The sequence below is a fragment of the Glandiceps talaboti genome, chromosome 17 (assembly GCF_964340395.1).
Source record: "Glandiceps talaboti chromosome 17, keGlaTala1.1, whole genome shotgun sequence".
NCBI lineage: Eukaryota > Metazoa > Hemichordata > Enteropneusta > Spengelidae > Glandiceps > Glandiceps talaboti.
In genome coordinates, this window is record NC_135565.1 from 20,389,605 (window position 1) to 20,405,824 (window position 16,220).

The window sequence follows — 16,220 nt, forward strand, 5'->3', positions numbered from 1 at the left end:
TTGTATGCAAATTACTTTCCAAATATGGATGTTTGATTTGTATGCAAATTACAATCGATATATGGCTATTATTCAAATTGTATGCAAAATACTTCCCAAATATGGCTGTTGTTTATGGTTGTATGCAAATTGCAACTCAATTCATTGACTTTCTTTGACTAAAGGCTTCATTTTTCTAAAGTTCTAATAAATCTGTGAAAGTTCTGTTCTGATATTTAAAAAAATCAAAAGTTTGGAGAAACGTTATTAAATCTTTATTTCTTATCAGAAAAAATGCCTTGTGATTTTCAATTGTAACTTTTAATTAAACCACGGTTGTATTTATTAATTACAAGTCTCTGCACTACATGTTATCAACCAAACTGGTTTATTTCTCTCACATGAATGAAAAATCTCTCACTTTTCCACTTACGATATTTGTCCTTCAGGATAATGTGACATGCACAGAAAGAACTATCACAGATTCAACCAAAAAAAACTAACAAGTTTTCAAAAATATACAAAACTCAATAAAAATACTGACATGTGTGTACTCTTATATTTCTTTTGCTTCATTGCATTAATTTTTTGACGACATATTCACTGTCAAATCTACAAATAAAAATTTGACCATATTTTCAAAGTGGCAAGATCTACATACATTTTGCTAGAGGAACGATTCTATAGTTTGTGTCTGTGTTTTTTTCTTAAAGTCTTTTTGAAATATTACAAACTCACGCAATGTTGATACAAAAATCACTAAAATAGACCACTACATGTCCATATTATACAGACTCTAATTCTAGAAGAGTGTGAAAAAACTACAATTTTTGTATGAAAAACTGTTCTTGTTCTCATGCTCCCCGGAATAATGGTGTAATAAAAACAAAAGAAAATATACTTTATTGTGTTGAGGGCGCCAGCAAACGTGTGATCCTTCACACAGCAGGGTTATGATTATGTATAAAAATGGCACCTGATATTGTTGATGGAAACACTTTGCTATGTTGCAATTTGTTGTTCTCATTGCTGCATTTACTCTCCGCTAATCATCGTAGTCAAAATCTTTCATGTTCCTTAGTAAACATATTGAAAAGATGAGTCCGAAAATCTGTTGAGAAAAAGAAATAATTATTGGAGTAATCAATTCACATCATACAATATTGCGTAACGATAGTTGATAGTCTGGTCTGTGCAGAAATGAAAATCATCATAGTAGATTACGTTACAACTTTGATGTCTATTTTTGCATCAAAAGTGAAAAAGAAGTCACAGCTGTGAGAAATAATTGTCAGCTGAATTCTTTTCTGTAGTCTGTAAATACAAGCCATTCTAATCATTCAAAATGATGACTCCACAAATCGTAAATAGTTTAACCTGTGACCTACATGGAGTACTGAATCCACAAACACTGAGAAGTCAAACCTTTGACTTACCTGGAGTACTGAATCCACAAACACTGAGTAGTCAAACCTTTGACTTACCTGGAGTACTGAATCCACAAACACTGAGTAGTCAAACCTTTGACCTACCTGGAGTACTGAATCCACAAACACTGAGAAGTCAAACCTTTGACCTACCTGGAGTACTGAATCCACAAACACTGAGTAGTCAAACCTTTGACCTACCTGGAGTACTGAATCCACAAACACTGAGTAGTCAAACCTTTGACTTACCTGGAGTACTGAATCCACATACACTGAGAAGTCAAACCTTTGACTTACCTGGAGTACTGAATCCATAAACACTGAGTAGTCAAACCTTTGACTTACCTGGAGTACTGAATCCACATACACTGAGAAGTCAAACCTTTGACTTACCTGGAGTACTGAATCCATAAACACTGAGTAGTCAAACCTTTGACTTACCTGGAGTACTGAATCCACATACACTGAGAAGTCAAACCTTTGACTTACCTGGAGTACTGAATCTACAAACACTGAGTAGTCAAACCTTTGACTTACCTGGAGTACTGAATCCATAAACACTGAGTAGTCAAACCTTTGACTTACCTGGAGTACTGCAACACCAAGACCAACACCAGCAATAATCCATATATTATTCCTGATATATGTGTAGATTTTGTCATAGCATCCCTGAATAGAAATTAAATAATATCATATATTACAAAGTTTAGCATAATGTCATATATATATTTAGATATCATTCTCTAATACATTTCTTCGTTTAGCCAGGAAAAATATGAGTGACCTAATGTTTTGTAACTACAGGTCACTAGACGAGTAGTGATAACCCTTAGGTCAAAAGTATTTTCTAGCTGAATGAAGAAAAATATTGGAGAATAACTTAATTATATCAGCGCCATTATATCAAAGAAAAATCAAAGAAAGTAATGGCAATTTTTTGACTCATATTTTGAACTCAGTAGAACTAGTGATGTAGACATGTATTCTTGTGATATAGATGTACATTGTCTGAGGTGAACGACCAGAGTATATGTTCCATATTTTTTGTTCAACTTGGCTCGTGTTTGGTATAATGACATTATAATATGCTTGTCATGTAACAAGTGACTGGATTGGATACATAAATATTAAGTTTATAGACATTTCTAAATCACATTCTTCAAAGAACAAGACTCAAATGGAAATTATGTACAATTTTCTTTTAATAGATATTATGAAATTTGATGACCGACAGTGTCAAATGACTGGCATAGTATGTCACATGACAAACTCATGATGTCACATGTCACAAAGTTTCCAATAAATATCAGATGCCAGACAAAAGACTAAGTACATCTTCATTTCCATACGAAGTACAAAATGTAGTAACTCTATATTCCATACTGTTTACTTACATTGTCATGCATGGCATCATTGGGTACAGCAATACTATCACCTCCCTTACAGGCTGTTACATTCATGGGTTGTGGAAGGGTTCCATCTTTGATTATTTTATCCTTTCCAGACACTACACAACAAGATTGGGGATACATCCATGCATCGGCACCAGAGGTGTTTTTCTCTGCTTCATACCACCAAGTCTGCATCCAATCTTTGTAACTTTTGGTACCACAACAATCAAACTGTAAACACAATACCCATTGGTCTTTAGTCACATGATCATCATTACTACATCTGATTGGATGGTTGGTTGACAAAAGGTTTAAGGTCTTCAGTAGTCACATGATCAACACTGCAACATTTGATTGGATGACTGATAGAAGTTGTAAAGATAATGACTGTTGCAAGTAGTCACATGATCAACATCTCAAGCTTCTATTGGATAATTGACAAATATGTAGGCAAGGCACCCATCATCATGCCACTGAACAATCTTATTATTGCTATAAACCAATCAAAAATATCATGCCCTTGATAATATTCACCCTCTCCTTATTATATCTATTCATCTACCAAGCAAAATCCTCTCCAGCACCTACTGAATAACCCATCTTACCCACCATCCATCCATTCCTTCCATCAAGCATCCACCCACCCACCCACCCATCCACCCACCCAACAAACCACCCACCCACCCATCATCCTCCCCAGCACCCACTAAACAATCCATTAACCCTCCCTACCACCAATCCCTCCCCTCAACCATCCATCCATGCAACTGTCAAACTAACATCCATCATCCAGCCATCACTCTTTAGGGTGTTACCCACTGAACAGTTCATCCACCCTACCTATCCTTCCCACCATCCATCCACCCCTCCATCCACCAACTAACCATACATACCATCCATCAATTCACCATCCCAATCATCTAACCATCTATTCATCCACCCACCATCCTCCCTAGCACCCACTGAACAATCCATCCACATGTCAATTCAATCATATCAAGTACTCACAGTCAACTGGATAGCATCTATAGCCTGTGTGCTTAGATCCTCATCAGCTTTACCATAGTCCATAATCATTGTCTCATTCATTTTCTTCTCCAAGAACTGTTCAACCTGTTCAATAGAAATAAAGTTAATGACAACGCCCTCTAGAGAATGAGACTTACAACAGGTTTGTCCACTCCCCAAGTATTCTATATGGATGGATGAATAAGACAATATCAGATGCAAACAATGGTCCTATAGTCTGAACATAATCTCAATTGATAAAACATAATTTTTATATAGCCTTCAGTGATTGGCTTAGAACATGTAAAGTAGTATGGACTAGTGACTTCAATTTGCATACAGCAGGGCACTATTCACATTCTATTTATCCTAGGGCACTATTCATGTAACATGGTAATTTTATCAGTGATTTGCTTTGACTATAGAAATAATATGTGCCAGAGAATGTGATGTGTTATAAAGCACTTATTACCTGGCCTAATTCGGGCACTAGTTGACATCATATTACCCCTCGTGCTGTTATGTAGCAACTATTTCCCCTCAGCTTTCGGCCTTGGGCCATTCAATGCATCAAATCAAAGTGATACACATTACCTTACATTGCATTCCATTTGAAATATGTAATACTGGAAAATATGAGACACAAAACTGCATTTTCTGTGATGAAGAACTCACCTATTTTTGTGATGAAAGAACTCACCTATTTTTGTGATGAAAGAACTCACCTATTTTTGTGATGAAAGAACTCACCTATTTTTGTGATGAAGAACTCACCTATTTTTGTGATGAAGAACTCACCTATTTTTGTGATGAAGAACTCACCTATTTTTGTGATGAAGAACTCACCTATTTTTGTGATGAAAGAACTCACCTTGCTTTTAAAGACAAAGAGTAAGATGGTACAGACAATCTCTGCCAGGAGAATGATGAACACAAACAGGAAATACTGAAAATGAAGGTTTAAATGTCATGTATGATTGATTGATTGATTGATTGATTATTGAATGATTGATTGATAAGTCCATTGATTGATTGATTGATTGATTGATTGATTGATTGATTACTATCCTGAGTGATACTAATGTATTGATTGGTGGACTGTCTGAGACAGATGGACAGCCTGATTGATTGATTGATTGAGTGGTTGATTGATTGATTGAGTGGTTAAATGATTGATTGATTGATTGATTGATTGATTGATTGATTGACAAAGTTTATGGAACCTTACTGATTTACTTCATTAATGAACAGTCAACACTCAGGCACACTGATCAATTTATAGATTAATTACTAGCATGATCAATTGATTGATAGACTGAATGACAGATTGATTGATTGATTGATTGATTGATTGATTGAATGATTGACTGACTGACTGATTGACATTGATTGATTGGTTGATTAATTGATTAATTGTTTGATAGATTGATTGAATACTTACTGTCCAAAGCATACACTTGTTTTCACACCATGCACCAACACAGCCAAAGAAACCCAGAATGGTAACAAAACCACCGACTCCAATCATGGCATATCCGGCTGTCTGGAATATTGGTGTATCCATAATCTGTAGGAAAGGTAAACTTACACGATCTACTGTCATCCATACTCCTAGAACTAATACAGCAAGTCCTGTCACCTGAAATAAAGAAACAATCCTGTCAATATAAATGGCTCTACATCAGTGCTTTTTTTGAAATGTTTGCCACTGAACAGTCACTTGAGGGAGGTTACTGCCATTTCCAGTGTGCGGTTTTGGTCAGTTGCATGGCATGAGCAGGATGCTTGCAAAAGACCACTTTCTAAAGATTGAGTTATTCATCTGTCTCACTGTCATCACTATACACATGATCATTTTGTTTTTAAAGACTAAATGCAACAAATATACAACCACACTCTATAAGGTAAGTATTCATCCCTGTAGAAACTATGTTTTAGAAGTTAAAAGTCATGTACTGTAGAGACCTCAACCAACATCAACCACAAAACAGATAACAATACCTCCCTCGAGTTAGGTTGTCATTAGAGGTAAAACATTTCAAATTATAACCACAATCTTTTGATACAGAGGACACAAATATAGAAAATTATCAAAAATAATACAATTTGAAAATCAATAGCTGCAACTCAGAAGGGAATGGGCTGAAATGTGGTTTAGCAGATATTCAAGGTCAAAGTCATCCTTGTGTAAATGCTGTGACTACTTTGACTGCTGTAATTAAATGACTTTCCACTCTACCATATCTCTATCACTGCCATTTTTGTGACTCGATTAATTTTAATTGTTCTAAAAGTTAGTGTTGTGACTGGAATTGTACAATGCATGAAACAAATATCACTAGAAGTCCACTTTGGAGTGAAAGTTTGATAACTTGAAATAGCTCATCACCATCTTGCAAGAATCACTCTAAGATTTGAAGATATGATCAGAAATGGTACTAACTAATTACATTATAGTTCAATGTGGGTGTTTGTAGCCGAGGATCAATTTCCAATTAAACAATTTTGGCCATGAGCCACAGCTAGTGGATCAATACATACATTCACAATCAATACATCGATTATAAGTTTTATCTGAGTTCAATAACCCCCTACTTTACAGTTTCAATACACCTATTGGATCAGTGTTCATGGACTACCAAATCTGCATATAAAGTATGCTGACCTTAATTTTAATCTAAGACATCTTAGGGACCTTCGCACAATGTTGCTCAAGCTCAATGAATGAACATTGTTCGCTTAGGACAACCCCCCCCCCTCCCCCTAAACGACATTCAGAGCGACATCACACATTTACATATGATGTATTAAAACCACGATGAAAACTGTAGCAGTCACACCACTCTGTTCTAAGACATCTTAGGGACCTTCGCACAATGTTGCTCAAGCTCAATGAATGAACATTGTTCGCTTAGGACAACCCCCCCCCCCCTCCCCCTAAACGACATTCAGAGCGACATCACACATTTACATATGATGTATTAAAACCACGATGAAAACTGTAGCAGTCACACCACTCTGTTCGATGGAATGTACATTGTCAAACATAATAATTGTAAACTTGAAATTCCAACCCTATGAACCTGTAATACTGAGATGATGGTAAACACATCAAAATACTACTACAAACCCAGCACTGTATATCACGTGAGAAGTAAATTTTAATCAACTTATCAACACCTCAGTAGTAAATACAGAAGCTGTTATCATTGAAGGCATGAAAGTTTTTGAAATTTGGTTAGAAGTGCGAAAATGAAGCTCAGCAAATGCATTGATGCCAGACCACCTCCCCCTAAACAACTGTAGTTTGCTTATTAAGCTTGTGTAACATTGTGCAATTGTCCCTTACATTCTTAGATTCACAGCCAACAAGTGCAGATATTGATCTCTGATAACTAGGAAAGAGGTAGTTTAGTATCTTGTCATTGTTACAAATTACTGACATTAACAGGTTTTGTGATTTGAATTGTAATTCGGTACTAGCCTAGAGTATGCAATCCATGCATGATAATATGGTATAGCATTATGGCTACCTATAGTTATCAAACACATTTGGATCCAAGCAGCCTACATTTTGTTGACAAACCATTTTATGTAATGCTGTACTAATCTCACATGAAGGTAATCATTTCTTTTTACTGTGACATGATATTCAATACTATCATTCTTAGTGTATCTGTCAGTAATTTTATTATAATGTAAACATGATCGATTTACTTGAATCTATACAGTGGCTGTTGTCAATGAAGTTCACTGAACTTTCTCTTGTTAGAGATATTAGTACTAATAGTTACCATATGGGATTCTAACATTAGGGTTTAAGACCATTGTACATTAAACATCAAAGTGAGTACATTGCGTAAACATAAGAACATGTTTACATTATATGTAAACTCATTAAGAACTTACTCTTTCAGTTTTCATATGTTTAGATAACAAACCAACACATCACAGTGAATATGAACATCAGTTCAGCTTTGTGAGGTCAAAGGGTCATGTAGTTTTATTTATACTAAAGGTTATGACTTGTCTATATCAGTGTACTAATCCAATAACCACTAATAATGTTAATCAGTTGCTCCAACCAATCTACACATACCAGAGATGAATTCTAGGGCTACAAATATTGCAATCATGTATGTGTCGTATTCTAAGGCACTGAATTTATGTTAATGATCAGGTTGTCTCAACCAATCTACACATACCAGAGATGAGTTCTGTGGCTACAAATATTGCAATCATGTCTGTGTCGCATTGTAATGCACTGAATTTATAATGACCATACAGTTCTCAAATTTCTCTCCTATACATTCATATCTTTCTAAATTCAGAAATGCTGTACATGATTTAATTCGTGCAATTATTGGCACCATTTTACATTTTTGTATTTCAAGAATACAACAATAGTTAATATCCTTCTATGGGTACATCAGAGCATAAATGGAATTGAAAAGATCAGACAGTGACTTGTTACATTATTTCCTCAACATTTCAACCATAATTGCATCTTCTTATTCTAAAAGTTAAGAACTGGTAGCAAACATTATATTTTTCATTTTCCAAGGATTGTATGTCTGTGACGCAAGGGGTGAAAGTGTTTTGCCCTGAAAGAATTTCTGAGATTATATACCCATCATTTACAACAATGCATCTGCTTATAATACGCCAACTGTATTAAATATAATATTGTATTTTTTAAGGTTAACAATGATTTTGAAAATAAAAAGGATTGAAAGAGTTTCAGTAATTGTCACAGAACAAACAGTTTTGATGGAAATTAAATAAACACAGAACAATACGAGATATCTTAAAAACATGCATTAGTGGTCCAGATTATATCTAGTGCTTGTCTGCAGGAGTATTGGACATGTCTAATGTTGTTGACAAGTCAACATACAATGTGGCAAATCTATTGATGAAAGTAGCTGTACTGCTTTAATCTTTGCTAAGTGACTGTTTGATAGAAATGTTGAACTAGCCCTACTCAAGAAAATCAGGATTTGTACGTCTTCATAAAACCATCACAAACTCATTTGCAGCAATAGTACAAAATGGGCTAACTAAGATGAACATAAAATATTTGTAATGTTGTCATCAAAGTCTGTGAGAAAAAACATGTACTATTTTTTTAAAATCATTTTTAGCTGAGGTAATATTTTATTACGGTTACATCCTATAAAATATAATGAAACCATGTATTTAGCTTTTTCTAAATATACTGATCACAATTCAATTTTCTTCTTTTTAAACCTTTACTAGCTGCAACTGGGATATTTTTCATCAAATAACCAAAATATATTCATTACAAATTGATCAATTATTGATAAACAGACATTTTATCCGTTAATTAGTTGTCAATATTATCTATATGTAGTGTAGTGGCAAATATACTGATCGTGATTCAAATGTTCTTCTTCGTTTTAAACCTGTACTAGCTGCAACTGCGATATTTTTTCATAAAATAACCAAAAATATATTCAGTACAAAATTGATCAATTATTGATAAAAAGACATTATATTTGTTAATTAGTGGTCAATATTATCTGTATGTAGTGTAGTGGCAAGTTTAAATCTTGGGCTAAAGCTTGGTTTTGAATTTGTCTGTTACCATGGTGAAATCATAATCACAGTTTAGGGCACTAATTTATGGAAGTAGACTCAATATGATTTGATTTATTGCGTATACAGCTACAAAAATATGTTTATCCACAGGTGATGCTATACCTTTCACAGTGTACAATATTACAAGGCAGTTATTGTACCTTACGAAAACATTTTTTTTTAAATGTTCCAGTTGCTGCTACTGACCTTTGACTGAGAATTGGTTGAGTTTTCTTGAACAATGTAACAGCAAACGTTTAACTCGGAGTATAAACATAACTTGAATCGTCATCGAATTTTGCACCTCAATGGACTTAAAATATCTGAGGTACATGCTACATCAAAAATTAATATTTTCAACGTTTGGATTTCAGTTTGAATGTTGTGGAGTATCAGGGCCAGGTGACTGGATGAATTCATCATTTTCTACAGTGGTCAAAATATTTGCAGTACCTGACAGTTGTTGTGAAGACATGTCAATAGACTGTGGACAAGGCAAGATTATTGGAAGTATCATACCCTTTGATGTAGGCATTTATAAAGATGTAAGTACAATTTGAAGACGAGAGTCATTTTTTGGGGATTCCTGGAGTAATGACTCAAAAAGTCGGTGACGATTACACACACGGAGCCCACAGGTGCTATGTTTGCCGAGCCTGGGTGACTCATGGATAGGCTGTGGACTGACTAGGAAAGCCTTGACAATTCCACAGCAACGTGATATAGAACGGGCAACATAGCCCTGTCATATAGTCCAAAACCAGAATGGATTTCTTAACAATGTGTGATTATATTTATGTGTGTATATGTCTGCATAAAAAGGAAATTGCTGGGAGCATTCCCAACACAAATTTTTTAAAAACAATTTGAATGGAATCATTATATTATAAAACACCTATATGCTGAGTGAAAGGGATCTCCATTTTCTTAGTTGCAAATGGATACTCTGTAGCAACACAAACTAGTGATGTCATCACCCTTTGATATCACAAACTGATGATGTCACTGCATTTTGCATTTTGACATAAAGCTAATAATGTCACAGCACTTTTGCTACGCTGTTGATGTAACAGCATTTTCACTTGACAAACTAATGATGTCACTATTTTGACCACAAAAACTGATGATGTAAGCAATTTGAACACATAAACTGATGTCACTTCACCTTGCCCACACAATCTGATGATATCACTATATGTGATATAGTTAATGTGATCGAGTCATTTATCCAAGTATTTTTCGACCACAACAATTTACATATTTTATCTTTACAGGGTTGTGCTTCTGCAATAGCTATGTCAGTTGAGAGGAATTATGTTCTGATGGCTGGTATTGGCATCGGTGTTGGTGTCATACAGGTACGGCATAAATTTACTACATTCTTTTAGAAGTTTGTCCAGTGGTTGGTCAGTAACATTGTTTACAGTGCTGATAAGGTCAAAAGTCAATCGAACACATTGAGATAATTAACAGTATGAACTTACAGAAATATGTTATTGTAGCTAAAGCTGACATCTATGTACAATCCAGTATAGCACCCTCAGGTGTCAGGTTCATGGCTATAATGTACTGCCCTCTAGTGTTAGGGTTTATGGCTAGTTCATATCCATACTTTCAACTATTAATGACTGAAGTCCAGATAGTGATGACGTAATACAAAAAACTGTCGTCCAAACAGTAACTGTTTTCTTTCTTCTTCTCTTTTTTAATTTATCAGTTGCTGGGTATGATGTTCTCACTGTGTATGTGCTGTAGTCTTAGACGAGGTAGCAACAGTAAGGAATATGTCTACTAACTTGTCAGCAACGAGAACAACTAAACTATGATGCAATCTGAAGAATATCAACACTGAATAAATGACCTGATGCAATATTGATAATAAAACCCCCAAGGACTTTTCCAAGATATGAAGACGAACGTTTCTTGTCAGCCTATCACCCCCTTTTCACTACTATGGTACAACCCAACCTGTTCAAGTCCAATAGGAACAAACCAATGTATACTGACAGAAGGGTTGATAAGGCAAGACAGATATGTATGACTCAGTACACAGATTTTGGGTTTGTCCTGCGTTGCAATTTATAAAAAAAATAATGATAACTGAGATGAACCAATGTAAGTTGCAGTTTCTTTGTAAATAAGAAGTCAACTTTTATAAACTTTTAAGGGTGGGGGAGTCTGGCAGTGTGTTGTCTTGTTAATTCGTGTAGCCATTTTCAAAAGAAGTTCCTCCTACGGACGCCTCAAAGTAGGAAAGGTGAGTGCTAAAACTTTGGTGATGGATACCAACCATACAGCACTACAAGAAACATTTAAATCATGCAAAATCCAAAATTCCAAAAAGTTTCATCATAGTAAACAAAGTCATATGACCCCCTAGCAGTGACACTAAGTACAAATGCTGTGTCAGGTAGCAAGAATCAACCAGCTATGAAATTTCTTCTTTTTGATAGATTCAGACAACTTATACTTTTGAGTTATATTTGTTTACAGTAAAGTCGGCTTCAATATATCATGTAAAACTATATTTGCAGACTTTTGCCTTTGTTTACTAAAAGGTACCTTTCTGAAAAATCGTTGACTGCATTTTTCAAAACCTTATCTACAGATTCAGAAAGTTTTGCTACAATATCAATTCCAACTGTATACATGTACCTTGGACCCTTTCATGACACATGATTTGATTGGCTAAAATGTGGTGAGTCATCAGATTTTAACCAATCATATAACAACTAGTAAATTCAAATCAGCCAATGAGGATATCTGGTAGAATTAGTCAGCCAATCATATTTTTTATATTACTAGTACTATATACAAGCATGTACATGCCTTCAAACAAGTAAACAAATGAACAAAGTTAAAGGTAAACAAACATCTTAGAAGTCAAAGTCTTTAAATATTTGTGTCAATGTTTTTGGTAACTTTAAAAATCATTTTATCAGAACTTTGAAGAGACTTGTGTTGTTTAGTGAACAATGGAGAAAAGCATTATACAAACAAACAGTCCATTGAATTTAGAACATATCCAATCAGTATAATGAAAAGTAAACTGTGAGACAGATACTGTCATTGGTTAATCATACCTGAACATTCACTAGGATCAATTTCCTAGCCAATAAATGATGCTGATTTAAGATTGAAATTTCAGAATCCTAGGTTGTGATGTCAGCACTGTCTGAATATGACATTTTTGAGAATTTATTTAAGATTTTTAAGATGTCATTTCTTGCTAGAAATTAGCAATATTTCAAAGAAAACATGTTGTTTGCAATTTACATATCAAGTGTCATGTGATACTTACATCCAATCACAAGTATCATAAGAATCATGTGATTAAACATGCTATGACATCATTAACCTCCATTGCAAATAGATAGTATGTAAGACTGTTTATAGGGATTTTCTACACTTGATATAATCTGAATTTGGTGTTTTTGCAAGAAATGGAAAACGTTTACTTTCAGTCATCAAAGATAAAGTATTTGTCCAAAAAAAATTAAGTATTTTTTGAGGGAATTTCTCACACAAAAAAAAATTTCTATGGTTTTGCTAAGGTTGGGAACCTTGGTACGAGAAAGTGGAAAATTTTGTCAAACTGGTATAATTCTAGTAAATCATAATTTTGAACCATTGTGAAGTTACTGGGGATTTCATATAAATGTCACCTGCTTACAACCCTTAGCAGAAACATAGGATTTTCCTATTTTGCACAGTGGGAAATGTTTGTAACCATGGCAATTACTTTTATTATGACAATTGGTAACATATCCAGTAATCATGTGGATATCAGAAATTACATCAATGTATGAGATGTTATTTCAAATTACAACAACACCTTCTGGAAAATGTATTCATGTCATAAGATTTTCATTAAAAAGACAAAAGAATCCATGACAAACATTTTTACTGACCTGTTTAAGAAACGATTTCTTTATTTAAATCAGTATTAGTACATCTGTTATTCTCGCTGGTTGTATTTTGTTTAGTATTGCATATGCTAATTCAACAATTTGCATATTAGTTTCATTCATACATGTACTTGCAAAGTAAGTAATTTGCATATCAGTGACATACATAAATGTATATGCAAATAATTGTCTGATTTGTAGGTATATGATTGTAGGTATATGTATACATGAAACTGATATGCAAATTATTTATTTTGCATGTACATATATGTATGAAACTATCAGTTTCATACATATATGTACATGCAAAATAAATAATTTGCATATCAGTTTCATGTACATTGTATACATATACCTACAAATCAGGCCATTTGCATATGCAAATCAGGTCATTTGTATATCAAGTTCTTACATATATGTATAGAAATTAGGTAATTTGCATATCAGTTTCTTGTAAAGAATACACAATTAGTTAGTGGGTTATGGTTTCTTAGTTTTCAGCGGCCACGAAACTGGTCCAGTGTAAATGTACATTTCTACAAGTTCACATCGTTTATTAGTACATGGAGTGTGATTGGGGTGCAGGGTAGGGAAGAAAATTTAAAGAAAAATTTGTCTGTTTACAAACAACAAGTACTCTATGTTTCTTTTTATTTCTTCGGTTACCAAACGTTACAAAAAATGATAGCTAATCAATCCTTGGGTCTCTCTCAGGAGTACTTTTGCTGGCCAACATATCTTTTGAGAAAGTTGACTCTAAAAGTATTAAATTATGAAGTATATTGTAATAACTGACGAAGAACTTGAACACAGGTGATAGACTAAAAAAGTCAACGTTCCTTGTTCAAGTTTAAATTATGTAGTCAAGTTATAGATTATTTGGTAATAAATGAGTTCTTACTATAATTTCATTTGATATGCGGATCAGATTGTTCTGCAACGTTAGCTTGTTTAGATGATACTAAATCTGAATATAACATCATAATATCACTCAAAACTAATCAAGAAATATGAGAAATTGTCAAGAAATAAATCATATGTATCGAATTTTAATTACATTTTATCTTTGATTCTTAAAGCTGCACCAGCTGTAACTGAAACTTTTGAAAGTGTTTTTGTGAGATATAATTATAAAAGTGAACAAAAGTGTTGGAAATGTTGGCATAAATTTTTATTACAGACCCATGATTTACAAGAGTGTCGGATCAGTTCATACCGTTGGGGCTGCCAAAAAACAAAGGTATCTGATGTGGTAATGTTGAGGGCGCACAACAAAAGCAATGATGACAACCAACTCGTGTGCCCATGTACAGCATAACAGAGATATATTTACTCTCTTCTACAGTACTGCATCACCTGTCAATACAGGGCTCAAAATTAACTTATTTCTTTGGTACTCCTAGTGGGCTGCCAGTTTCAGAAATTGCTAGCCCAAGTATTGTGACCTGTAGTCCCATATTCTTGAACTGAAAACAGATTTCCTCTACTGGAAATTTGTGTATTATTAAAATACTTTCATGTCCATAAATCTTCCATCCTCATCACATAATCCGTGGTAGCCTGAGTGGGCTATCAGCCGCAAAGTATGGTACCCCATGCCCTTGACAAGATTTGGTAGTCTGGGGGCATGGGAGTACTGTTAATCTTGAACCCTGTCTGTCAGTAAATACAGCTGTACAGATAATATTGTACAATAAATCTACTCAAAGTGATTATTGTGTTCGCACCCAAAAATCAGCGCCCCCCAATGCAATCATGATTTCAACCTACTTCTGGATACAACTGACCCCTAATTAACATATACAAAGTCTAATTATTGGTATTAATAATTTTCAGTAAATAATTGGTTATCAAAATAATACTACTCCAGTAACAGCTAGTGCAGCTTCAAAATTTTATTAATCATGTTTTATGATCAAGTTTGATTTCAACGACAGCTTAGATTTAAATTCATGTAAAATATATCATAATTATATCATAACTTGAATTATAGAAATTTTAAAATAATGTACAAATTTAAAATTAAGGTTTGCGAACTCACCTCATTTCAATTTGACTGTAAAACCTAGTAAATTGACAGTTTACACATAGTGATAATATTATATATACTGATCTACAATGTCTATTTTATTATAACTATTATTTAAATAGTTTGAAATGTTATAATATTGTTATTATAATATATTGATAGAAGATTCTTTTGTTTTTTTTATAAGGTAGTTATATTGTTTGAATTGTCAATTTTTTAGTTGTGAAGTATCACATTAGTTTATTTGATGTTTTGTTGCATATTTTGGTAAGCAGTTATTTTTGATAGTCTGAATGATCCAGTTTTTGTTTCCACTTATGTGTATGTAATCAGGGGTGAACAAATCATTTTGTGAACTGGTGGTCCCCAGACCAGTGCCTTAAAAAATCCAGTGGTCCTGCTGAAAGAATTAGTGGTCCAAGGTCCCACTAATGTGAAACATTAAATCTTACCTATGAATCTGTATCTTCAGACGACTTTTTAACATAGTTATTAACAGTAAGGTACTGGTCTGATGGACCAGATAAGGTAAAATTTGTGTGGTCCGCCCAAAAAAATCACTAGTCCCGGTCTCCCAGACCCAGGACCAGTGGATTTGTTCACCCCTGGTAATATACGCCAACAAAATGGACTGGTTTTAGATGCCATCCAGATGTTGGTAGACTAGAGTGGAGCTGTGACTGTATCTTTCAGACTATCACTTTTGCCTGCTGGTAGATGTAATGTTAATGTAGAAAGTAAAAGGCAGAATCATGCAAGTTTGTAATTTCAAATCTTCTGTGCTTTCATTAATGCTGCCAAATGAAGTCAAAGTTAAAGTTAGAGAAAACTCCACCTTGTGCTATTGTGGAATTGACACAATTTTCCATATCAGAAC

General features: G+C 34.1%; 1 protein-coding gene and 1 long non-coding RNA gene across 2 annotated transcripts in view; both read right to left on the minus strand.

The window, feature by feature from the left end:
• The window catches only part of LOC144448297 (uncharacterized), a 66,230-nt gene that overhangs the window by 4,700 nt on the left and 45,310 nt on the right, over window positions 1-16,220 (minus strand). The gene's annotated exons all lie outside the window — the stretch shown is intronic.
• Window positions 526-6,064, minus strand: LOC144448595 (CD151 antigen-like). The gene is made up of 7 exons (XM_078138871.1): window positions 6,045-6,064; window positions 5,247-5,463; window positions 4,677-4,751; window positions 3,806-3,910; window positions 2,801-3,028; window positions 1,992-2,075; window positions 526-1,090 (listed from the first exon to the last, which is right to left on the minus strand). Exons 1-7 carry the CDS (start codon window positions 6,062-6,064, stop codon window positions 1,025-1,027), a joined length of 795 nt encoding a protein of 264 aa, XP_077994997.1. The 3' UTR covers window positions 526-1,024.